Source organism: Dasypus novemcinctus, chromosome 2 (genome assembly GCF_030445035.2).
Source record: "Dasypus novemcinctus isolate mDasNov1 chromosome 2, mDasNov1.1.hap2, whole genome shotgun sequence".
In the NCBI taxonomy this organism is placed as follows: Eukaryota; Metazoa; Chordata; class Mammalia; order Cingulata; family Dasypodidae; genus Dasypus; species Dasypus novemcinctus.
Window position 1 is genome coordinate 23,480,894 of NC_080674.1, and position 27,593 is coordinate 23,508,486.

At 34.6% G+C, this 27,593-nt stretch overlaps 1 protein-coding gene across 2 annotated transcripts in view; it reads right to left on the bottom strand.

The window, feature by feature from the left end:
* Nucleotides 1–27,593, bottom strand: part of CDH12 (cadherin 12) — a 1,117,721-nt gene that overhangs the window by 334,744 nt on the left and 755,384 nt on the right. For both annotated transcript variants that reach the window (XM_058307302.2, XM_058307298.1), the window contains one exon: nucleotides 12,428–12,842. In XM_058307302.2, coding sequence (XP_058163285.1) covers nucleotides 12,428–12,658 — 231 coding nt within the window. In that variant the 5' untranslated portion in view covers nucleotides 12,659–12,842. The remainder of the gene's footprint in view (nucleotides 1–12,427; nucleotides 12,843–27,593) is intronic.

Sequence of the window (27,593 nt, forward strand, 5' to 3'; positions counted from 1 at the left end):
TATATTTTCAAGGAGGTTTGTATAACAAACAACCTTGAAAAACTGAAACAGTGTCTTCCTGCTTATCTCAAAATTCAGTAGGACTAAGTAATAAAATAAACAAAGAGCAGGCATGCTTATATATAATCAAATTTAGATAATGTATCCCTTCCAAGCAAGGGTAGACATGGTCACTATTATACAAATATTGGGGTTCTACAAACTCAAGATTCCTGTCCTATAACACCACCCTATGCATGTGCAGACATTCATCTGGGCATATCTGCTTCACCTCTAAGGTACTGGAGACTTTGAGAAATGACTTAGTTAGGCTGAAGCTCATGTTTCTTGCTGCTCTGTGAGTAATCGAGTCTCTGTTCTGAACCAGGAGTCTCATACTTTCTTCCAGCATTCATGAAACTGTGGAAGACAGACTTCACAGTTCTTGACAATTGACATAAAACAACAGGAGCAATTAGAAGCAATAGCAGTTTTTTGGAATGATTATAGTCTTTTCTAAGTTGTTTACATTTGTATATGTTATATAGGAAATCCCCATAAGAAATCTGTATGGGAATTCCACAAAGTATAAAAACTATGCTTTCATAATAGTAATTTCATATACTACTTATATCGATTAAATGTCAGTGGCAATGAATTACGTTTTGCCTCAGCAACAATCAAACTTACGTAGATAGTACCTTCAATAACAGTGATTTTACTTTTTTCAGATTAGGAAAGAGGAATGTTTCTCACATATGCATGCTATGTTTACATTGTACCAAAAGAACCCATTATATTTCAAATGTCGGTTTGAATGGTAAAATTGTGGCATATGTTCATGAATGCTATGTTGTTAGAACATGAAAGCATTAGAGTTGAAATCTTTTTATGCTTCAACTCACTCTTGAACTTTCTTTTCATCTATGTTATCTTTCTATATATGGAACTGTAATCGTCTTATAATTCAGCTCACTCTTGAACTTTCTATTTATCTATGTTGCCTTTTCATATAGGCAGCCATTCCCAGGGCCATTCCACTAGGGTCAATCACTTATCACCTGGTATAATATGTAAGTTGTAGAACTTCAACAGTTTAAGTCCACAGAGAGCACTGTTTTCCAAAATATCCAGCTAATATTTTATAGAGATTTCTGAAACACACTCAAACACACACACACACACACACCAGACTCCCACATCAACTGTAATATGCATTTTAAATACACTTAGGATATTTTTGGTGACAATTAAATCTGAGTATGTGATATCTCATTATATAATTAGTCATATAGATTGGAACAAATGCGCCTAAGTGCTTTCATGTGGCTAATTACTATAAGACCTGGAGATAGAATCAAAACCTATTGATTTTTTTATTGTAATTTTTTAAGTATAGTCATTCAGATAACCATAAATATCACAGAGAAATGCTTGAAAGATAAGAAAGATTGAAAATATGTTAGAGATAAGATGGAAGAAGGCAGAGGAAAAGGAGAAGGAAAGGAAGGAGAAAAAAGGAAGAAGAGAGAAAGCAAATTTTAAAAACCCCACAGTGCTCAAATCTTAATGCTTTTCCATGTTAATTGTGACATGCTGGTTTTGATGATTCATATATTGATTAAAAGATAGTGGTATATCATTCAAGGCCCTGCCAATTCAATCAAAGAAAATACATCAAACTTTCATCTATCATGCTAGAAGCAGGAAATAAATTGTCATGCTAGAAGCAGGAAATAAATAAAAAGGGGAAAGAAGAACTAACCTTTAAAGGACATAAATTATTTAACAAGGGTGTTAGTGTATTATATCACTTATTTGTTCAAATTCCATAGTAAGTAATATTCCTTTAAAATGTACTAAAATCTAATCATATTCAAAGATGGTTATTTTAAATATAGTCTCATATGTTTAACATTTATTTTTCAGGGTATGTTTAAAATCCACCAGGTTAGCCTAAAACAACTTTTAAAAAGAGCTGCTATCATCCCTTCTGGTGCTTTGCTACAAAAAAACACCATGTAGCTAAAATTTGGGCTTTGAATAGCAGCAAGGGCACACTTTCTGGCAGGAGAGTGGATTAGAAAAAAGACCATGATTTAGGGCTTTTGAATATACAGTAAAGGTCTCAGTTACCTAAGTGAGGAAGGAGTCAAGAAGATACATAAGGTTTTAAGTGACAAAGCAATGCCAAGGCTTCCTTTCCTCTGCATGTGAATTTCCCCATTTTTATCAACTGGGAAGGAGTCTACGATGCCTGAGTGGCAGGAGTATAACACATGACAGAACTTGGGGCAGACTACTCTGAAGATTGAGTTGCTATCCTGAGCACTGAATATCTAAGAACAGGAATCACTCTGATATTGAATACTCAAACTTCAGGAGCAAATTGCCCAATGAAAAGTACATTATGGACTTAGTATTGTCTTCTTAAAAAGCTACACTGCTCAAGAACTAAAAATAATAAACAAGAGCTATGAAAATTCTCTTTCGCATTTTAGTATAATTTTGTGATATTATTTTTTTTATTCCAAAGGCTATATATGTGGGTCAAAATGTCATCCTAATATTAATTTTTAATTTAAATAAACTTTCAAATACATCAATTATTTCTGCAATGCAATTGTAGCTATTTTGTGAACTAATCAATTACTTTTCACTTTCATTTCCTTGGGTTTCTTATTGTTGAAGAAAATCACAAATTGCTTTTTGGTTTTTCCATCTAAAACATACCTTAAAAATTGATTTTCCTTAAATTCTATAAGTAAATTCATGCTTCCTTCTTCTAACAACGACCCAACCTCCTAGTCCTTTATCAGCATTTGGCTGGATATATTTTGCCTATCAGATCGAACCAGACATATCAATAGTTTACTCTAAATCTCTTACATTTTCAATTTGAAAATGAATGGACACATCCCTTTCTCCTTTCTTTGAGTGTTAGAGAAAGAAGTATACATTCACTATTAGATCGATCCTTCAAATCTAATATTTATATTTTCCACTCTGCCTTAGTTTGTCAGGGCTGATATTACAAATACCACAGACCCCGCAGCTTAAACAACCAGGATTTTATTGTTTCACAGCTAGGTGTCTAAACTCAAGGTTTTGCCATGGTTTCTTCTGGAGTCTGTCGCATTTGGGTGATGGCTTTCTGATGCTATTTCATCACATGTGATCTGTCTCTCTGTTTCCCCTCTGGTTCTACTTCTCTCCCTGTCCCTGTCCCTTGCTTACAAAGATTTCATCCATATTGAGTTAGTGCCCTAGTTCGTGAGTTAGTGAGTCAGTTTGGCTCTACCTTTATTAATAACACAGTCAAAGATCCTATTTACATATGGGTTCCCATGTACAGGTGGTTAGGACTTGAAAAAAATTTTTGTGGGAGACACGATTCAGTTCGCCATACTCTCCTACCCTAAAGTACCATAAAAACCATCTTGACAATGGTCACCTTCTGGCTCATTAGTCGCCAAGACCAATGGAGAATTTTCAGTGGTTATTTATTCTGACCTTGAGGTTCAACACTATTTATTAGTCCTTCCTCTTGACTCCTACTCTTTGTTTCCCTTCCATAGCACAATATAATGTTTATCTTTGTCCTCTGACTAATTAGATCTATCTAGCTAATCCTTCTTCATCTGCTTTGCACTGAGATATCAAAGCTTATTACCTTTTTCAATAATTTTTCTGGTGGCATTACAGACTTATGTGATTTTAGCTTCCTGTATCTGGCATAGTCTATTTCTATCTACTATGCGCTCCTTTTCTGAACTCTAGATTAATGTACCTTTAAGCCATTATAGATATATCATATCTAGCATTGATAATCTTATTTCTTACTTTTGTCCCAAACCTGTATAGGAGCATAGCAGAACAGAAATAGGAAATCCTGGTGTCATTTTTTACTTCTTTTCTTTTACCCTCTGTATACAATTATCCACTAACTACCACAAATATAACCTCAAGAGTGCCTCTCATTCTTTATGGATCCATGACCAATGGGTCTTAGAGCTTTTTATTATTTCTCTTCCTTTACAGTCTTCAACTCTAATATACCATTTCCTACATTACTTCATGGATGAGCCTTTTGGAAATTTCTAAATATGCTCCTATCCCCATGCCTATCTCGCTGCCTCCAATCTATCTTCTAAATGGCTGTTAGATTGATCATTCTAAAAGTGTATTTCTGTCCATTTTAATCCCCTGGCAAGACACTTTTGTGGATCTTGGCACCTTTAAGAGCAAATATTCCTGCTCTTTCTATATTTACCTATTCTCCATAGACAGATTCACTCTCTTCATCTACATTTAACAGTCACTACCTATGCTCATCTTGAACATTCAAGCTTTAGTGTTTATAACAACTTTTTCTCTCTACCACCTCTTTTGGAGAAATTGAATCATCCTTCAAGCCTCAGCTCAATAATTCCTCATTTGGGAAGCCTTTCTTGAATTCCCTTTCTCTTTATCACAGACTATTGTAGACCTTCCTGTGTCTTCACAATCCATAAAAGGGTCTCCATTATGTACTTTTGAAAGAGTATTGATGGCAGTTCAATTTACAAAATTATTCTTTGAGGACAATCTGGACAGTATTTTGGATACAAAGCTTGGAAGTTATAAAATAACCTAGTTTAACATGTATGTTGGTGTAGAAATCCAAGTCACTGTGTGTGCGTGTATGTGTATGTATGTGTGCCTGCAATAAGGTAGTTTTATTCTGTGGTCATTTTGAACAACTGATAACATTCAAATTGAAAATATTTTCACATGAAATTAATGTCTATCTTACTTTGAAGTGGTAAAATTTGTTACGATTTTTTCCAGGTCTTGTGGTAAATCCAAAAATTCTATATTGAGGAAATTATTGACTTTTCATCAGAGTGCTTTTATGATCTCTTTGTATACAAAGTAAAATTACTTTATAAGCAATACACAGTTTGTCTACTCTCGAAATGATGTCAACATTGAGATTTGCTCTTTTAAAGAAAAAGATTGCTGAAGCTAGTGTACACTCTGCCACTCAGGACCTCTACATAAAATTTTACATGAGGAAATCCTTTCAGATTGCAAGGTAGGAAAATTGATTTTTCTCTAAATAAGTGGAATTTCCAGTAATGGGAACTATGCAAATTAATGTGTTTTTTTTGTAGATGTTCTTGTTGCCAAGAAACAGAAAGCCAAATTTGAAGCTCAATTACAGCAGCTCTGCTGACAACTACAGTTAGTATTTTTCCATTTGCCTTTGTTCTTTAGTTCTTAGTTATTTATACTAGCTTATTTTCTTTGAACCACCTCAAAGCATTTCTAGAAAAAACAGGAGTATAAATATATTATATATTATATATAACAGTATGACTTGGTCCCTATGTTTTATTATAATTACCAAATCTAAAAATATCAAGAAAGAGTTAATTAAACTATATTTAATTTCCAAGTATAAAGAAACCTTGGCAATTGTTTCATTTGTGTTAGACATACACATTGCCTGGAACCACTGGTTTTCATTATACATTACGATTGTGGACCTTTAAAATACTGCAATTAAATATAATAATAGATTAGATCTTAGACCTATTTTTTAAGGGAATTTTTTTGTTAGATGTATTATGCATAAAATAGAGGATTCCTATATGCCACATTATTTTTTACACCTTGGTTTGCTGTCAAATATTTTTTACAATAGATGAAAGTTCAATTATATAGGTAGACTATTAACTATAGTCTACTTATATAACTTTAAGGTCAATCCATTGCACAGTTTTACAGATTTGTTTCTTAATTTTTATTCTAGTAATATATATTTACAATATAAAATACCCCTCCCTTTTAACCACATTCAAATATATAATCCATGCTGTTAATTAGGCATACAGTGTTATATAACTGTCACACTGTCCATTACCAAAACTTTTCCTCCTTTACAAACAGAAACTCTACCTTTTAAGTCCTAACTCCCTATTCCTTACTCCCATCCTGCAGTTCTCTGATAACCTATATTCTAGATTCTGACTCTATGAGTTTGTTAATACTAATTATTTCATACTAATTATGGGAGCATGAAATATTTGTCTTTTTGTGTCTGACTTAATTAACTCAACATGATGTCTTCAAGTTTCATCTATCTTGTTGCATGTATCAGAACCTCATTCCTTTTAGAGCTAAATAATATTGCATTGAGTGTGTACATACCGCACTTTATTTATCCATTCTTTGGTTAATGGACACTAGGATTGCTTCCATGCTTTGGCAACTATGAATTCTGCCACTGAACATTGGTGGCCAAACATCTGTTTGATTCCCTGCTTTTAATTCTTTTGGGAATATACCCAGAAGTGGATTTGCCAAGTTGTATGGTAATTCTATAGTTATCTTACAGAGGAACTGCTAATCTCTCTTCTAAACAGCTATAACATTTTACATTCGCACGAGAAAAAAATGAGTGTACTATTTTTCGACATCCTCCCCTACATTTCCTTTTTTTTTTTTTAAAGTAGTCATTCTAGTAGTTGGTAAATATATCCCATATGATTTTGGTTTACATTACCCTAACAGATAATTATTTGGATCAACTTTTCATGTGCTTTTGGCCAATTGCACATCTTTTTTGGAGAAATATCTTTGTAAGTCTTTTGCCCATTTTTAATTGGGTTGTATGATTGTTTTTTTTGTTGTTGAGTTGAAGTATTTCTTTATGTATTCTGGATTTTAAACCTTTATTAAATATGTGGTTTCCAAATATAGCCTTCCATTGCGTAGGTTGTAATTTTACTTTCTTAATAGAGTCCTTTGAAGTTTGAAAGTTTATAATTTTCATGACATCCCGTTCATCTATCTATCTATCTATCTATCTATCTATCTATCTATCTATCTATCTATCTATCTACCTACCTACCTATCTATATCATAAGTTCCTTGTGCTTTGGGAATAAAGTCTAAGAAACTGTTGCCTAACAAAACGTTCTGAAGATGCTTCCTGACATTTTCTTCTAAAAGTTTTATTCTGCTTCTAATATTTAGTTTTTTGATACATTTACTATTGATTTTCTATATTTGTTATGAAGTAGGGTCCAACTTCATTCTTTTACATGTTTGTATATGATTTTTATCTTTATCTCCATCTTCTTATTTTAAAATACATTAATTTCAAAGTCATGAAGTAAGGAAGAAAGATGTGTTTTTATGTACATAAATTTCAAATATCTGTCTTTTGTAACCAGATATCTGCTGGGGTCTTACTGTTCTTTAAACTCTGGATAGGATTGCTCAAACATCCATCCCATATACTCTTCAAGGTCTAATGCGTTCCCCCAAATTTCTGAGAATTCCAGAGGAACTTATATTTTAATGATCAGTTTGCTCAAAATAGGCTAGTCCAGCTGAAGGTCTACAGGACATGGAGGTAGTGGCAGGCTTACATCACAGCAATACAGACAATCTCAACTTTGACTCTCAGACATACTTTGTAAAGGTCTCACCTCCCCTCATTCCAACCTCTTCCCATCTTACCAGTTTTGCTATGCACTACCTCCTCTCCTCTTAATTCCTCTCTTTCCCCTTCGACTTCTCTGTGCACCTGCCCCTCAACTTCCAATTTGACTTTCTTCTACTTCCCCCAAACTATGCTTTTAAGTCTATTTTGTAGTCATTGCTTAACTGATCCATAAGATCTTTCATTTACTGGAACTCAACCTCAGTAGAAAGCCACTGACATCCTAAATATTAATATCCATTTCTTGTAAAAACAGTTCCAAAACTTTCTAATTTTAAGTCAATCATGCTTCATGTTTTAAGTTAGGTTTATTCATATGTGATATCCAATCATATTGACAGACTCAGAGATGCCTCATTTTTTAAGTAAAATATGTTTTAGACCAAAAAATTCAATGTCTTTTATTTATTTTTCTTTCCTACATGCTCTAGCAAGAACTTTTAACACAGTTTTTTCCAGCATCATTTGTTGAAGACATTTTTCCACACACGAGTGGTCTTTGCCCCCTTGCCAAAAATTAGTTGGCCATAATGTGAGGGTTGATTTCTAAGCACCCAGTTCAATTCTAATGGTCTATATGTCTTCCCTTGTGCCATTCTGTTTTGTTATCTATAGTTTTGTAATAAATTTTAAGATCTTGATGTGTGACTCCTCCAAATACATATTTCCTTTAAAGATGGCTTCAACTATTCAGGGCCACTTACTCTTGCATATAAATTTGATGCTTGGCCCTTCCAGTTCTGCAAAGAAGTTTGTTGGAATTGAATCTGTAAAACACTTGTGTAGACTTGGCATCTTAACAATAATTAATCTTTCAATCTATGAAACTTCCATTTAATCTAATCTTTTGTTAGATTTATTAGTAGATATTTGACTCTTTTATTTGCTATTGTGAACGGATTTTTGTTCTTGATTTCTTCTTCTGATAATTCATTACTAGTATATAAAAATATTACTGGTTTTGGGGGTGTTGGCCTTGTATCTTGTGACTTTGTTGAATTCATGAATTAGCTATAGAAGATTTTTCAGGATTTTCTGAATATAGGATCTTGTCATGTGCAAATAAAGTTTTACTTCTTCCTTTCCAAATGGGATTCCTTTTGTTTCTATTTTTTTGCCTAATTCTCTAGCTAGAACCTCCAGTACAATGTTAAATAACAGTGGTGACTGAACATCCTTTTCTTATTCCTTATCTTTGATTAATATGATATTATCTGTTGGTTTTTCACATATTCCCTTAATCATGTTGAGGATACCTTATCCCACAAGTTTTTGTTTGTTCTTTTTTCATTATCTCTGACCTCAAGAGATTTCCTAATTTCCATTGTGATTTCCTCTTTATACCATTGTTTATTTAGGAGTACATTGTTTAATATCCTCTTCTTTGTGAATTTTCCATTTCTCCCTTTGTTATTTATTTCTAGCATCATTCCATTGTGGTCAGAGAAGACAGATTGTATGAGTTCCGTATTACTGCATTTATTGAGACTTGTCTTGTGACCTATTATATAGTCTATCCCAGAGGATAATCTATGTGCATTTGAAAATAATGTGTATTCTATTGTTGTGGGGTGATGCATTCTATATATGCATGTGAGATCTTATTGGTTTATCATATCATTCAAATCTTGTATTTCCTTATTGATCTTCTATTTACATGTTCTAACCATTATTGAAAGTGGTGTATTAAAGTCTCCCACTATTCATGTAGAACAGTCAATTTTGCCTGGCAAATCTTTCAGTATTTGCTTCTTCATTGTTGTTTTTCTGAATTTTTATACTCTTCCTTTGGATGGGCCATCATTTCCTGGTTCTTTGTTTGTCTCGTAATCTTTTGTTGTAGTGTATATGGGCCTCCATGCAATTTGGGGTTTTGTCTTGTCCTGGGATTTTGCTTGCTAGGGCCTTTAGGAGTTTCCCTGTATAGAGGCATTTAAATGCCCTCTTTACTTCCCAAGAGAGAGCCCTTCTCCCTCTCCTGGGTATTCTGCTACCATACTTAATGCAGGTAAACCTTTGTTCAGCCCTTCTACCTCAATTGTTTCTTATACTACTATACTTGTCTCAGGCTTCTTTTGCCTGAAGAGCAAATTTGGGGAGGCGGAGCACCCTGGAGAGAAGTTTCCCAAGTCAGTATTTCACAGCCATAAGGTCAGGGAACCACAGAGAGAGCACAGGGTTCCTGTAAACTGCCTTGGAGAGAAGATGAAGGAGGGGTCAGGATGGGCACCAGGAGCTTCTTCCACATGCCTTGACCTGCCCATCAAATGCAACTCTTCAACTGTTCTCCACAGCTCTGAGGAAGTGCACCAACTTTATATCTCTTCCACTGCCTTTGTCTGTGGCAGAAAGGAGCAGTGACCACACCCAGAGCCAGGCCCCCAGTGTGATCAGCAACAAGCCCATGTCCACTTTGAATCTTGGGGAATGGATTTTTATGTAACTTTCTGGCACCCACAAGCTACATCAGGTGCCAGACATTGCTGCCTGTTATAAGAGTGGGGGTGAGCAATGGTAACTGCAGCTTGGCAAGGGAAATTTAGGGTATTTACCATAATTTTCCATGCTCTTCCTTTCACATGTCTCTGGATGCTGTACAATGTTCTACTGGACTTCAGAGCTTCAAAATATTTATTTCAAACAGTTCCTGTCTGTTTAATACATGTTATGGTGGAGAGACGTATTCCTGTAGCTTCCTACTCCAACATTTTCCCACAATCCTTCTTGGACCTATTTCTTTTTAAAGATATTTATAAATACTAGTTTATCATTCAAATGAATTGGGTGAATGTCTTTCTGTCATAGTAATTACAAAGATATAATGCCAGAGTATCAAATAAGAATTTGTATAAACAAATTCATAGATCCTTTGTGCTTACCACTGTAGGCAAGAGAAATGCTACTTTATTTGGATAAAAATAAAAGTTGGTTTCATTAATTTTTAAGTAATATGTTAACTTTATTACTTTAACTTCTGGCGCGAAAAGCCGATGGATCTGCTACAATCCAAAAAAGAGGGAATACGTTTTCTCCAGTTATTTGCTAGAAGCCTTAATGTGATATCTAGCTTCTGCCATAAGCAGAGTTGAGATAATTGATAATCATGAGATAGAGATTTGGAACTCTGCTACCCTTCCTCTTGTCCCAAGCTCGACCCTTATGTTAAACTAAACCACAAGAAAGAATTATATCTGAACTACATGAGATTACCTCACCATAGAAAAGACTTTAGTGATGATTATACCTCATGTTTAAACTGAGAATCACATAAACAGAGTTTATGTTTATGTTAGAACAGGACTTGAAACCTTGTCATGTTCCCTGTGCTTCATGGGACACCTATGGTTTGGAGAACCTTTCTCAACTTTTCCTAAAACAGTTCTTACTAGTTGTAGGCAGCAGTGCTTTGGGATGGGCTGCTCTGAACTGGACTGGAACTCCTTGGGCCGTCACATCAATTTCTCCCCTTTAGGATAATCTCTTACTTTCTATTCAAATTTTGGGTTGCCCAGATGCCCAATAGAGATCCAGGGCTAGCCCTGGCATTGTCTCGGGGTCATATGGTCAGGTCTTGGTTCCTACCAAGCAGTATGGTAAGCAGATCGTTCCTGCATAATAATACTGCATTACTTTTGCAGCGCAAAAGGAAAAGGCACTGCCAGAATGGTACTGACAGACTGATTTTGGGTGACTCAAATTTCATATATAAATATAGATATAGATGATATAGATATAGATATAGATGAAGAGATAGTGATGATAGAAGGGGGCGGGGAGAGAGAGAGAGAGAAAGAGAGAGAGAGAGAGAGAGAGAGAGAGAGAGAAAGAGAGAGAGAGAGAATAGTTGCCTAGGGTGACATGAGCCTTTCCTGCAAACCTGGTTGCATGTTCATCTTAAACAAAGATTCATTGTTGTATTTCTAAGTGGCTTTTAAATACATTTCTACAAGGAAAATTTTTAAAGTCTAGTGCAAAGAATTTAAATCTTAAATGGATATGTTTCCTTTGTCTTGACAGCGGAATTATAAGATTCATTATGTTTCTCTTTAGCTTAGGCATTCAGAAAACTCTAGAGTCTTTAACAGTCAAGAGTCATAATCTTCTATATCAACTTCTTAATACTTTCTCCCCTCTGGTTTTAGAGTTCTCTCTGACTTTTCTTTAAAATCATTTCAATTTTTACTATAAAAATTGAAAGTATTTCTTTTTCTGGAGGATAGTTTTTCTTAGTGGGGTGGTTGAAATGTTTGTGTAAGGAAAATAAGCAGTGAAATATAAATGTGCTAACAAATTAGTTGCTATTAACTATTTTATTTTTAAAATGTAGATCTCTATAAGCTTACAGTAAGTTTCAAAAATTCTACATGGTGAAGGAGATTAATCTGTGCATATTTGGGTTCCACCATTTATTACTTTGATCAAAAATAATTTCAAAGAATTTGCAAAACATATAATGAAGAAATTATTTATAAAAATCCCAAATCAAATACGTCAGAAACCCAATCCAAATAGTATGCCCACATTTTTAAGGAGTGGTGGGAGATATCCTGGTCATTCAATGTCACCAATATCAATTTAGAATATTTATGCCTAGGGACATTTTTCTGTATCTCTTGTTGTTAAACAATACCAGAACGGCTGTGAGCAATAATTATACTTCAAATGACATTTAAATACTTTAGCTTCATATCTTTAGTAAAGAATGTGAATGATAAGAACAAAACATATAATAATTTCATTAAAATAATCACAGAGTCAATGCAAAGAGGGGTTAAATGATATTCCAAAGCTTACCCAGGCCATTGGATCAGGAAGAGAAACTAGGTCTCTCGGATTTCATTTCCAGTGTTCTAGTCACTGGTTTGTTCAACTCCTGGGCAAAACATACGTACCCAATACACAATACATATTCCCCCCGCTATGAATTGGTTGTCAAAAGAAACACGCCATTACCTTTCCCACATACTGAGGTTCGGAGCCCATGTATTCTTCCAGCACAAAAAATTGATTCCATACCCAGCCACGTTTAACTCGTTGAAAATGTGACTGCTGCCCAGGCAGGTGGATAACATTTTCTCTTGGCTCTGTGGCTAAAGTCTGTGGTGACTGTGGCTGAAGTGGTGTTAGGAGACCTCCATCAAACAGGACCCAGAGAAGCAGGGATAAACAGTTCCTTGTAAGCATTGGCAAAGTCTTTCCTAGAGCAGAGCAATATAAACTTCCCGCACTTAATGTGGAATTAAGGAATCCAGGTTTGAGGTGTCTGTGGCCTCCACCACTTGGCTTCTTTTATTGCAGAAATGATAAAGCAGGTATTAATCCTTTTGATGACAGGACTTCAGCAGCATTATATTCCATCTAAAGGGACCTATTGAATAGATTTACAAAAACAGATTAAAGTAATGAAAGCACATGATGATGTTCATCAAAAGTCTCATATTTAAATATTGGCAGGTATATGCCAATATTTAAAGAAACAGAGAAAAGACTTTTATCTAAGAGAATTATATTGGTATATAGTTATTGTTTCAACCAGCTAACTTGGATGAACTATCTTGGTTGTTTACAGACTTGAAAATATATTAGCTATAATTCTGCCAGAGATGTATTATGAATGAAAACAATTACGTTTTATTTAATAAGCGTTTAAAAGATAGAGCACAGATTGTTAGGTGTAAAGTGAACTATTGTTAAGTTAGAACAGAATTTTCCAACCTCAGCACTATTAAAATTTGGGGCAAGATAATTGCCTGTTGTTGAGGGCCTGTCTTTTTTATTTTAACATATTTAGCAATATGGCTGGCCTCTATCCACTAGATGTTAGTAGCATCCTCCCCTTGTCCCCAGTTGTGACAACCAAAAATGTCTCCAGACATTGCTAAATGTCCCCTAAGAGGGAAAAATCACCAATGACTGAGAACCACAGAGTTAGAGAATAAGAAAAAAAGAATACCAAAAACTAAATAAATAAAACACACTCCCTGAAGTCCTGAATTTAGAAAAGAGTAAGAAACAGACCATGTAGGAAAAAAACAAAATTAATTTATTCTTACTAAAATGTAAATGATTAATAACATTGTAGTTGTTATTAGGATTTATAAGCTTTGGTATAAATATATTTATATTTATGTTTATATATATATATGTTCTATAACCTTGAGATACTAGAAACCCTGGATATATGGGAATTGTTTCATAGTGGGCATGATGCTCAGAGAGACCTTGGATCCCTAATACACAGAAAATTTCTACTTCACATTTAGGTAAAAATGAGCTCTGAGTTTGTCTTTAAATGAAGATTTTTTTTTTTATTCAATTGTCTGATTTTTCTTGAGTGCCAACAATGTGCAAGAACTTTTGCTAGGAAAGATGTAAGAAGAATCACAATCCCTGTTTCTCTTAAATAAGTCTGATTTGTGAGACAGACAATAAACAAACAAACACTTGAAGACAAATTATGCTAATGCTGTGAAAAAGACCAACAAAATATCAATGTGGGTTAGCAAAAGCTTGTCATAGGTACCACATTGAGAGCTAAAGGAATAGGAGTATCCCTATATCTTATGTACAGGACAGGGTGAGATAAGGCCCGAGCCAGGGTGGTTTTGATGTATTTGGCACTGGGGAACAAAGGCCAGAGGCCATTTGCTATTTAAGGGCCAAGAATATTGGAGGACAGAAAATACATATATTGCCTGCAAAACTAGAGAACTAAAATAAAAGTCAACATATGCTTCATTAAATGCCTATAAAACATGACATTTTGCCAACTGCTCAGCTACAATTCATGAAGTTGAATGGTTACTTTAAAGTATAATGCATTAACAAATTTTCACATAAAATATTTTTATCATGCTTGAGATAAGTTGTGAGGTAGGGAGTTTCCAAAAGTTATGCTCTGAAAGTATTATGAAGGCACTCCCTAAAGGAGAAAAAAACAGAATATAGTACTATTTTCACTGACTAAATATGCATGGATGTTAGACATTGACAAAAATATAAGTAGTATATATTTTATTGAATATTTTGTTCTGAGAAAATAAGGTTTGTATAATATTAATTTAGACCTATGTTGTCCAATATGGTAGCCACTAGCCATATATGGCTATTTAATACTTGAAATGTGGTGACTTGGGGTCAATATGTGCTGTACTTATAGTAAAAAATATAGCGCACACACACAAAAAGAGAAATATGTTAAAATGTAAAAAAAGAATGCAAACTACCTCAATAATTTTTATGTTGCCTTCTTGTTGACATGATATTTTGGACACATTAAATTAAATCAAATACATTATTCAAATTAATTTCACTTCTTTCCTTTTGTATTTGTTAATGTGCCAACCATAAAATTCCATATATGCCTCCTATTTGTGGCTTGCATTATTTTCTTTGGACAGCATTGATTTGAAAAATAGAGTTTAAAACACAAACTGTGGTTTCCACTTAATAAAATAAAAATTTTTCATATTATTCCAAATCTAATATCTAACATGGACTGTATCATGTTTTTGGTGGCAACATAGAAAAAATGTGCATCTATTTACCATAAACCTGTACAACATGATGGGCATCGCCCCCTCATCTGCTTTCAAGTTTACATTTCTAACATTGACATTCAAAGTGTTTTAGTTTCTTGAACTTTCCCTTTTTTCCATGTTTCTTCCCATACATATATCAGTCCTAGCATGGGCATATACAGTATGGATGGGGAGAAACACAGAGGAAAAATGGATGGCAGGAACTCTGATTTCCCTCAAATATTCTAGTATGAGGTTGGATTTCTGCCCTCCTGTTCCATGAAATATTTTTCCTCCATTTTTTATTTATTTTTAGTTTTTTGGAGTGTGAGACATCAAAATTCAGATTTAGAGTACAACAACTCTGCAGGTCCTTCTAAAATGAGTGTCTTTTAATTTTAGAATAGACATTTTTGATGTTGGACATTGGCTATATTCATCAGTACTACCACCAGCCTCGTTCACTACCTTGCTCCTGAGAAGTCAAAGGTCTCTAGACTTTGTGTTTTGATCTCCTAGCTTGGTCATTTACAAATTCTTATTTAACCACATAATTCTCCTTCTGTCTGTTCTGCTACACCATGAGTGTTTGTAAGGTGAGGGAATTAACTTATAAGTGGTTGGTGAGTAGAGAAAAATGTGAATATAATGAGCAAACTATGTAGTTATATTAGCAAAATTTTCTGAAGTTCACTGCAGCCACCGGTCCAGCATGGGAATGACCTTTTTACTCAGGCCCACTTCTGGTCTTTCCTTGTGTCTCTTTGGCCACATATTTTACCTCAGCATGCTGTGCTTTTTCTACATTTTGTACATTTCTCCCTTTCTCTTTCTTTAAGTCTGGTCTTTAGTCATACCCTCACAATCAAGTTATATTCTCCTTTTTTTCTTAAAATATAATGTTTTTTTAAACAGGATTACTTACACATTAGTAGTATCTGTTTGCTAATATATTCATTATAATGATGATTGAGCTCTAGTTACTCAGTTGCATAGACTTTGGGGGTCTGGCATAGCTTTATTATTCCCATGAATCTTGTTCTTTTCCCAACAGTTTAAAGCAAAATTTGCAAAGAAAGATACTCTTAGGGAACCCATATATCAAATTATAATAGAAACGCAATGGCCACATTCTCCCGATTATTATAACTTTGTAGTACATTTTGAAATTGTTAACAAAATGAAACCTTCTCACTGCACTTAGTTTAAAATCCAGAATTCCTAATATGACATCCATGAACTTAATGGAGCTTGCATAAGCTACCTCTGCATTCTTGACCGTTGCTATTCTCCCCTTCTCCCAACATCAAATCCTTTAGCTTAACTGATTGTAATAATCATAATTTTTATTATACATATACTTGTGTGATCATTTGGTTATTTTTGTTGCTGTTGGAATGGTAGGAAGAAAAGGGGTACCTGTTTTGTCACCACCTTCTCCCTGATATCTACCATATTATCTGGCATTTGCTGGGTACCAAATCCATATTTGCTGAGAAAAAGTGTGAGTATGTGAGTGAATTATCCAACAAAAGATGGTGGCTAGCTTTTATAGAAAATCTACCATGTGCCGCATGGTGTTCTCAAATGCATACCTGTACAAAAGCTCTGTGGAGGATGTGCTATTATTATACACATTTAAAAGATGAAAAGATGAAACGGAGGAACAGAGAAGTTAAATGAGTTGATCACAGTCCACAAGCCAGTGCATGCCAGGTAGATTTCAATCTAGGCAGTCTGACTCAAGAGCCCATCCCCTGGATGATGTGCTAATCTTCCCCTAATTGAATAAATGCAGAAATAAATGAAAGCACCGAAATTTGTAATCTTAGCAGGAAAAGGAATATGAGCTTTAAGATCTGATTCTTAAATTCTTCCTCAAATCCTACATAGGTATCCCAATATTGGGCAGGTTAAAGTTACTCAGATCATTTAGCTCTTCTAAAACATTAGAGGCATTGATGATGTTAGGGCAATATAGATTCTTTGAAGTTAGGAGATTCAACACTCCCAGGACCCAATCACCCCAACCCCTTCTTCCAAGAAGTAGGAAAGGGCATACAATTCTAGACAGTCAGAAAAAAGTGTGCAATCTATGTTATCAGGATTGGATAGTGGCTGAAATTTCAGAAACTGCAGCAACATCCTTGTAAATCTGTCCAGCAAGGCACTAAAAAGGACCACTGACCCACAGCAGTTACTGTACAGATAAGGAGGCCAGCTAGTTTCCAGCTGGGCCAGGCTTTCTTGCAGTTAACTTGAAATGTGGATGCAATCCTAGGGTCACTCAAATGAGTTGGCAGTCTCTTTGGCCTATTCAGTTCTTCTCGATGTGATAATATGCAAGAGCACTCCCAGCCTTGTTATAATTTTAAAAAGTAATAAATAAAAGAGAGACTTTGGAACAAGACAGATCTTAAGTATAGGTTTAAGTGTAGTCACAGGTTTGGTTTATGCTACCTAACTCTGTCTGCTAAGTAGTATTTGAATTTTGGAGGAAAAAATTAAAAACCTTCTTTTATTTCTGGAGTTATATACATGACTAAGTAATGAAAACACATTTTTAAAAAAATTTCAGCCTTCAAAAAGAATGTGTGTGTATCTTGTAGCTCACATTATTGCATTATGATCCTAAAACCCATTCCAAGTCTCTATAGTCTATAGACTGCACTGCAGTCCTTTACCAAACAGATGAACAGATATTTTCAGTACATGATGCCGTTCACAGCAGATCCCAGCCTCCGGCCACAGCTATCAGCCAGGAAGCGTTTAAAGTACTATATCACAACAAAAATAACGCAACAAAGTTGAAGGGACTCGGTTCTTAAGTGAAAGGGAAATAACTCCCCCAGGCATGAAACATAGCCTAAATTACAAAGAAAGACTACTTAAAGCTATCAACCTAGGTATTATTTGCCCCAGCACCAATGGTGTTATTATAAAAGCAAGAATAGCAGACTTATTCAGAGGTGTTAGAACCCTATGGATATATGCGAACGTTATGGAAGACATATTAGTTACAAGGGATGCCGGGGGTGTGTTTTATCCCATATACTTGAATTCAGGACATAGTGTTTCAAAATTTATATTTGGCAATTAGTCCTAAATTTTTGTAGAGCCAAATGGCTTTCCAAAGACTTTCCAAACCCGATGATGAGTCTCTGGAGCCAAACATCCCTTTTAGCAAAAAGCAGTTTTACAAATTGGTCATGTATCAAGGCAGGGGATACTAGGATGTGAAATGCTCACTGACAGTAACATTTTTCCTTTTAGAGTGTCTTCAAAGCTAAGAAATAGCCGAAGGGCGTGCTTTCTATAGTTATTTATTTAATTTTGCGTGTGTTTTCTCTTAAGAATAACTCCTTCAAAGGGGTTTACTTCATATAAATTACACTTAAAAGGTCTGTTGGAGAACATCTTATTAGGTTGATAGATTTATTCATGATTTTTAAAGAGTTCTCTATTATGGTTAATGTTCTAAAACCAGCTGCATATTGGATAGCTATTTAATGCTGACTATGTTTGTGGCTTATTTTAAATTAATATTATATGGAGTAGTTTTTCAAGGGAGCTTCTCAAAGTAAAGAAAAAAAAAAAAAGGAAAAAGGAAACAAATAGTTACAACCCTCCTCATGCTTATGTATAAATGGTCTTTAATTTGAAGGAATAATCAAAAGTGATCCCCATTCAATTAATACAGGGTATCCTTGTTTCTCATATTACAAAAGAAATCAATGGCAATATAATTATGTAATCTTAAAAGTATTAAAATGTTAAAAGTAAATTTTATATTTGTGTTCACATAACTCCTTACATGGAAGATGTATCTTTTTAAATGTGATTTTATACATTTTTGGCTTCACCTAATACTGACTATATTATTATCAACAAACATCTTAGAGTTTCAGGCAAATTTGGTACTTTAAGAATTTGATTCCTAGAATAATGAACTGAAGATTTCAAAGTAGGCATTTTGATATAAGTTGTTAAACCCATTTTTTTTTTTTTTTAGTAAATGAAAGTAATTCTTGCAAAACCTTGGAGGTAGGCAACGTCCCTACCTGAACTTTCTTGGACTTAGTGACCTGCATTAAAAGGAAGTTTTAGTGTTTTTCAGGTACATCACAACCTTAAGTCTGACACTTCTGTTTTAGGAACTGGCCTCTGGCCACATCTCAGTAATCAATTCCAGTTATTTCTTATGAGTGAAACTGAAATGGAGGAAAGTAATGATCAATTAATTTGTGGACATCTTTAACATGTACTATTTGACTTGTCCAAACTGTCTTTCTCTACCTCAGAAAATATGTTAGGAAGCCAGATAGGTCATCTATTTGAAATTCGACTGAAATGAAATTTTCTGTTACTATTAACTTCGATTGTCAAGAAAAAATACTGAGAGAAAGAGAATGAGCGAACACTTAGTTTGGGACACCTTACCAATATGTGATGAAAAGGAACAGAATTTTTCTAGAAGAAGAGAGATTCATATACACCTTTCCTCACATGGTGTGATTTTTAATTGCATTGTTCAAAAAGATTTGGAATGAAATCTAAATTTCCAAGCATTTACCAACCTCCTCCTTCTGAAAACACAATGATAAAGTGGTGTGAAAGTCTTTACACCAAGCTACATTTCCACACTTAGCTTCCAGAATATTGGCAGTCAAGAAGATTGTCATTTTTTTAGTGAAACTGTCCTAAGAGAAACCATACATATAATGAACTGAGAATCAGAATGAAACAGACCTTACAAAAACAATGCCAGAAAATAGAAGACAATGGATAATTTAGTTTTCTTCAAAATGTTAGAGAAAATTATTTCCAAATTACAATCCTATATTCAGAAAACCTATCAATTAAGGATGAGGCTAACAGAAAAGCATGTAAGGAAGCATTGTGTTTCTATAAACATCTCACAGAATACATCCTTTCTCATGAGTTAACTAGAGAGCGTACTACACCAAAACTTGTATATAAAAAGGAAAATAAGAGGGAGAAAACTTTATAGTAGAGGAGACTGAGAAACAATACTTCAATCAAGAGGCCAAGGACAACATCAAGTTGAAGTCATGTTAATACCACGTACCCTTGGTATGATGTTATCCAAATGATACTTTACATTTGTGATCTTCCCCCAAAAAGCTTATTGCCCCAGACCAATCATGAGAAAACATGACAAATTTCAATGGAGGAACTATCTACAAAATACCTGACCAGTATTCTTCAAATCTGTCAGGGCATCAAAAGCAAGGAAGGTCTATGACAACAATGGGGAGCATCAGGGGACATGATGACTTAATGTAATGAATGGGATCCTAGAACAGATAAAGGACATTTGATAAGAACTGAAGATATTGGAATATAGCATGGCTTATAATAATGTATCAACATTGGTTCACTAATTTAACAGTTGTACCATATTCGTGTAAAACATTAAAAATAGAGGAAATTGGGAAAGAATATTTGGGAACTCTATATAATATTTTGGTAATTTTCTGAAAATCTATAAGTTTTTTTTCAAAAAGTCTCTTAAAAAGAAAAATAAAAGGCATGACATTCATGAAAGAAGGGATCTAATAGAGAAGAGAGGCAAAAGGAATGAATAGCAAAATGGTAGAGGGAAATATTAGGGCAGGATCATATTGCTAGCCTAGATGGCTGCCAGTCCATAATGAAGAGAAGAAAGAATTCCAGGAGAGATAGCCCAATTGTTTTCCAGGGTTGCTGTTATAAAGAACCACAGACCAGTTGGCTTAAACAATGGAAATGTATGTCTCACTGTTCTGGAAGTTAGAAATCCAAAGTGTAGGAAGAAATACTTTTTTTCTCGAAGGGGAGAATAGTGCCATGCCTCTTCCGTGGCTTCTGGTGGGTGGCCAGCAACTCATGATGTTCCTTGGCTTGTGGCATAACTTAATCTCTATCTTTGTCACATGGCCATCTTTCTTTGTCTTTACCTCGTTTTACTGTGTCCAAATTTCCTTTGCTTATGAGGACACCAGTCATATTGGATTAAGGCATTGTCCTAATCCAGTTTGGCCTCCTTTTAACTAATAACATCTTTAAAGATAGCTATTTACAAAAATGTTCATATCCACAAGACTGGGACTAGGATCTGAATTTGTCTTTTGGGGAGACACAATTCAATCCATAACAGAAGGGAAATTAACAAATTAAAACTCATAAATTACATAGTGTTTAAAAATGATAGAAAGTTTGGAGAGTTTGTTAGTGAATTAATGTTTAGTATGTAGAAAAGTAAGCAAACCAAAAAATCAATTATTCACTCCATGGAAATAAAGAAAAATGACAAGAAATGAAACTGAATCATAGCATTGCATTATGTTTGATGAAGAGGCAACAATTTTAACAGTATTATGAATTTACCTAGTTAGGATATAAAGCAGCACACTTATACCAACATTGATTAGAAAATGGTCTCTTACTGGGCGACAATGGAGAAATAATTTTAGGAAATGAAATTGAAATCATTCCATTTTAGTAAAATGTGAAAATGTGGTAAAATAAGTGTCCTTTTGAAAAAAAAAATTTGCTGAAATCTATCTGAGATTTCATCCTCTAGGGACTTGTTTGTAGCTGAAAAAGTGGTACAACCAATCTACCCAGAAGAGGAGAAATTTATAAAGAGTAATATGACAAGGTTGGAAAGAAAAGAACTTTGGTCCTTATTAGAGATTGCTTTTGTAAAGGGATAATTCAAGGACTCAAAGCCACCAGCATCTTCATTTGGATTACCACTTCACAGTATGGGAAAGAAATATACTCAAATTATGTATCAACCAAACTGAAAAATGTTCCAGATGTGGTTGATTGAAGAAAGTTTATAGAAAGCCAGTCACTATGGAATGATAGGCTGCCTAGAAAATCAGCTTAGTTTAAGCTTGGGTTAAACCCCAGTGGTTGCAATACAGCCAAGATTGTCAGAGGAATCTTAGGTTTGATCACAAGGGTGGTCTTTGTGAATTTACAATATTATGAGGTTCATTTGATCTGAAGGAAAAACTGATGATGGGCCCATTCTGAGAGCAAGTAGGGTAAAAGACTTCTGCAATGACAGATTAAAAATCTTGACAGACCCTCTCTCAATCAAAACAATTTTAAATTGGAAAATTATTTTTTTTTTAAAATTTTTTAGGAGGTACAAGTTATTGAACCAGGGACCTGGTACATGGGAGGCAGAAGTTCGACCATTGAGCTACATCTGCTCCCCCAAAAATCATTTTAAGTCTGAAAATTGACATAAAGACAACAACAAAGACAGAAGCATTCATTCAAAAAATTGACTAAATCTTTGTAAAACAACAGAATTCACTGCAATTGAGCTATGACTTTTACCCTATCTATGTTACAGAAACTCTACTCCATTACTCTATTACCAGCAGTTGTAGTCAAGAAAAAAAGGGTTCCCTCTTATTCCAACTTCCACTCAGAGGCTATGGTATTACATCAGAAGGAGTGGTCTGTTGGCAGTATTTTTATCCTATACCATCACACGTTGCAGAAGCAATTTCTCATAAAAGTGTGGCTGAGAGGACCAGTCTTGCTTTTCTTGGAGCCTGCAGTCTTAGAGGGGAAGCTGTATTCCAAGCCTACCAGGTAAAGAATAGTGGGGTGGGATTACCCTACTCTAGCTTAATTGTGGGACAGAGATTCTACTCTGCAAGGGGAAAATTGAGAATCCAAGAGGTTCCTCCTTCCGACCAGTTCCCAGTCATAGAGTGTGGGTGTCACTCAAGGAGAAGCAGTTCTGTTTTATTGATGCAGGTTTTCTTTCCAGGGGAAAAGCAGGCTAAACTGATAAAGAAATCCACAGTTCTGCCTGATGGGACATATTTTATTTGCAAAAGAATGTGGATAACTCCTCATCTAAGAATGTTATTGAAAATATTGGACATCTTGGGGAAGAGGAATTATGAAGACATCCGTAATGCTATGATGCAATCCAAATGACAGAGAAATCAGAAATTTAAAAGAGAAAATCAGGAAAAGAAACAATCAAGAAGAGCCATCCTGTGATGACAGTCAATTTTGGACATTACGAATGTTGAATACATATGCTAGGCTGCACCCACTCACTAACAATTACTGTAGGACATGATGCAAGGTGAAAGCTTTTTTCCTGCTGCATATGGGCCCATCAATACAGAGAAGAAGTCTTTCTCATATAAGGGAGCTTAAGTATAATCTCACCCCAAACAATGATAGAAAAATAAGCCACCTTGACCCAGAGGTGACCCCTCAGAACCAAGCTAAAAAAGCACACTGTGGAGCAGGTGGAGCTCAGTGGTTTGAGCACCTGCTTCCTATGTATGAGATCCTGGGTTCAATCCCTGTTACCTCCTAAAAAAGAAACTAAGAAATCCCATTCATGGGTGGCAGGCTGGAAATCTGTGTGTATTCAAGGCATTCTTAGCAGTAATGAGAGAAGAAAGCTTCCAGGTACTAGCTTCTAGCTTAATGTTGGGCAAAATAATGCAAACTCTGAACAGTGAAAGTAGTCTCCTTTCCACACAGACATCCAAAGGTAAGGGGTAAGAATCTCACTGATTAAGGACACTTAAACACAATTGTTGACCTATAGCTGGGTGTCCTGTGCAGGGCTGAGCCCACAGGTAGCCAGACTAAATGACTGAAAAGAGAGAAAAAAATTTCAAGCAGGACATCAGAGGCTGCATGCTGTGGGACTAATAGACCTTGGCAAACTACTTTAATCAACTCACTCATCAAGTAAACAACCTAAAAAAATATGACCACCCCCTGGGTGTGGAGAATGAGGGTTTAGTAACCAGAGTTTCTTTATAATATATTATTTTAAATTCCAGTTTTCAGTAAAATACTATAAGATATGAAACAAAACAGGAACTTATGAGCCATACACTGGGAAATATAAAGAAGGTAGAGGAGCCTACAATGAAGAGGCAGATGGTGGACTGAGACAAGCCTCAAAGCAGCTATTATAAACATGTTGAAAGAACTTAAACCATGTTTAAAGTATTAAGGTAAAGCACAATGATCATATCTCACCAAATAACTAATATCAATAGATACAAATTAAAAACAAAGTAACTACAGGGAAATTTTGGAGTTATTGGAGTACAATAACAGAAATTAAAAATTTACTAGAGGGTCTTAACATTAGATTTAAACTGGCAGAAGAAAGAATCAGCAAATTTGAAGTTTGATCAATAGAGGTTATGCAATTAGATGAACATTGAGGAAAAAGAATGAAACACAAATACAAGGAGAATGTTTTGTTACCAGACTATAGATTACCAGACTGTAGAAAATACGTATGGCAGTTCTTCAACCCAAAACCAAGTAAATCTATCTTCATTTGCATATCACATGACCTTGAACATAGAAAATCCTAAAGAATCCACTTAAAATATTAGAATAAACGAATCAGTGAATTTGAAGCCTGAAAAATCACTATACAGAAATTAATTGTATTTCTTAACACTGGCAATGAAGATTCTGGAAATCAAATCAAGAAAACAATTACAATGGCATCAAAAGGAATAAAAATATCAAAAAAAATACAGGCCATATACACTGAAAACCATGAAACATTGATGAAAGAAATTAAAGAAATTCTAAATAAATGATTATGGATTAGGAAACAATATTTTTAAGAAGGTAATATTTCCTAAATTGATCTGCAGATTCAATGCAATCTTTATGAAAATCTCAACTGTCTTTTAGGAAGATATTAACAAGCTCATCCTAAAATATATTTGGAAATACAAGGAATGTAGACTATTAAAAAGTCTTGAAAAAGAATATAATTGGAAGACCCATACTTCTGGATATCAAAGTGTAAAACATAGTTACAGTAATCAAGACATGTTGTACTAGCATAAGAATAGAAATAGAGATCAATGGAACAGAACTGAGATCCAGAAATAAATCTTACGTGTATGTTCTAGTGATTTTCAACAAGAATTCTTCAACAATAAAATGGAGAAAGAAATCCACGCTAAGTGGCAATCCTCCGAAATGTACTCTTCAGTTGTAACAAATGTACGACAGTGATGAAGGATGCTGTTAAAGTGGGAAAATGTGGGAGGTATAGAGAGCAGTATTTTTTATGTATTTTTTATGTAATCTAAATTTATTTTTTTTTAATTTAAAATATACTAAGAAAAAACAGTCTTTAGCAAATTTTGCTGGAGGTACATGCAAAAATGAAGTTAGCCCTCAACCTCCACCATATGCAAAGATTAACTCAAGATGAATCTTAGACCTAATTATAAGAGACAAAACTATAAGCCTCCTAAAAGCAAACATATAGGCCTGTGGTGGTTTGGAGCTATGTCCCCAGAAAAACCTGTTTTTAACTTAATCCATCTCTGGGTGTGAACCCATTGTTAATAGGACCTTCTGATGAGATTACTTCAGTTAAGGTGTGAGCCAATAAATTTATTTTGTTTAAATAAATTATATGGTATTTTTTTAGCAGCTAGGAAACTAAAACTGGATATATCTTTTAAATATTGGAGCAGACACTGATTTTTCAGATATGACCCCAAAGCATGAACAACAACAAAAACAAAAAGATAAATTGGGCTTCATAAAAATCAACAACTTTTGTGCTTCAAAGGACAAGAAAGTGAAAGTGAAGATAACTCTCAGAATGATAAAAAAATATTTTCAAGTCATATCTGATAAGGGAATTGTATCCGATATATATATAGAGAGAGACTCATAGGTCAATAAAAAAGACAACAATAATCCAATTAAAAAGTAGCGAAAGATTTAAGTAGACCTTTCCCCAAAAGACATATACAAATGATTAACAAGCACCTGGAAAGATTGCTCAACATAATTAGACACTAGGGAAATTCAAGAAAAAAAAACACAATAGGTATGGCTTAATTAAAAAGAGAATAACAAATGTTGGTAAAGATGTGGAGAAATCAGGGCCTTCAAACACTGATTGTGATAAGTAAAATGTTATAGTCTTTTTGAATATCAGTTTGGCAGTTCCTTAAAATTAACAGAATTATCGTATGACCTAGCAATTTCACTGTTAGGTGTATACCCAAGAGAAATGAAAGCACACATCCACATAAAACCTTATGCCTAAATATTAATAGATAATTATTTACAATAGTCAAACCATGGAAACAACCAAATTAACCATCAACTGATGATTGGATAAAAAGCATATGGTATCTCCATAAAATGTAATAATAAATGACAATTAAAAGGAATGAAAAACTGATGCTTTTTACCACATGAATAAGCCTTGAAAAAAATTATACTAAGAGAAAGAAGTCAGTCACAAAAGAGCACAAGTGCCTTTTTTAATTTATATAGAATGTCCAGTCTAGGCAAATATATAAAACAGACAGTAGACTAGTGATTGCCTAATGTTGCTGATTGGGGAGGCGGGAAATGGGACTTGGTTACTGTGTTGGTTAAGTTCTTGTGTCAGCTTGGCTAAATTATGCTGTCTAGTTGTTTGGTCAAGCAAGCATTGGCCTAAATGTTATGGTAAATTGATTACATCTAGAAATAACTGAAGAGATTGTCTTCAACAATGAGAGTAATCTCATCCAACCAGATGTAAGCTTTTTTAAAAGGTGAAGTGATGATTCCAGCAATTAGAAGAGAATTCTCACTTCTCCTTCAGCCAGCCGGCTTCTACCAGGAAATCCATCGAAAACCTTCCTTGGTGGTCCCAGCTTGCAGCCTACTGTACAGAATTTGGACTTGCTCTCCCCACAGGCATGTGAGCCAATTCCTATAATAAATGTCATACTATTTACAAATACTTTTTACAGATACTTATATAACACATTTGCTATATGTATCATTGTTATTTTTCCTGAGAGAATTCTGACTAATAGAGGTACTAATGGACACTGTGCTTCTTTCAGGTAGAAAAGAATGTTCTAAAATTAGATTGTAGTGATGGTTGCATGACTTTGTAAATGTACTGAAAAAATATTGAATTGTATATTTTGCATGGGTGACTTGTTTGATATGACAACTAAATTGCAATGATGCTCTTACAAAAAATAAAACAAAAACAACCAAATAGTGTATTTATAGTTGAGATTTTGTGCTGTATTTAGGGGAGCTGAAATTACCTTTGCTTCTTGAAGTAAATTGAACCAAGCAAGTCCCAGTGCATGTGTTCATATCTTTTACGCAATAGTGACCAGGGGCTACATCAAAACTAACCTATGGCTTATGTCTGCAACTTTTCCCACTGATTTATTTCTACCAGTACCCCAGGGATTCACTATGACAGCCCTAGCACCCTATAACTCCCCCAAGGTTTTACAGAAACCATCTGGGCTAAATATAGTCCCACATTTGCTTCATGAGTGCTGCAGAGAGGCACCAAGTAGTACAGTGTGACCAAGATTATTTTCAACCAAAACACAAAAACAGCACAATCCTTTAATTGTTGCTCCTTTAAATAGGAAATCTGGGTGGAAGAGGAGTGTGGATCTTTTGCATTGATTTATTGATGGACTCAGCCTTGAAAGCACATTGAGAGATTCCTCAAAGGAATTGTTCTCACTGCTCTTTAAGGATCAAGAAGGCTCTGAGCAGGAAGAGTC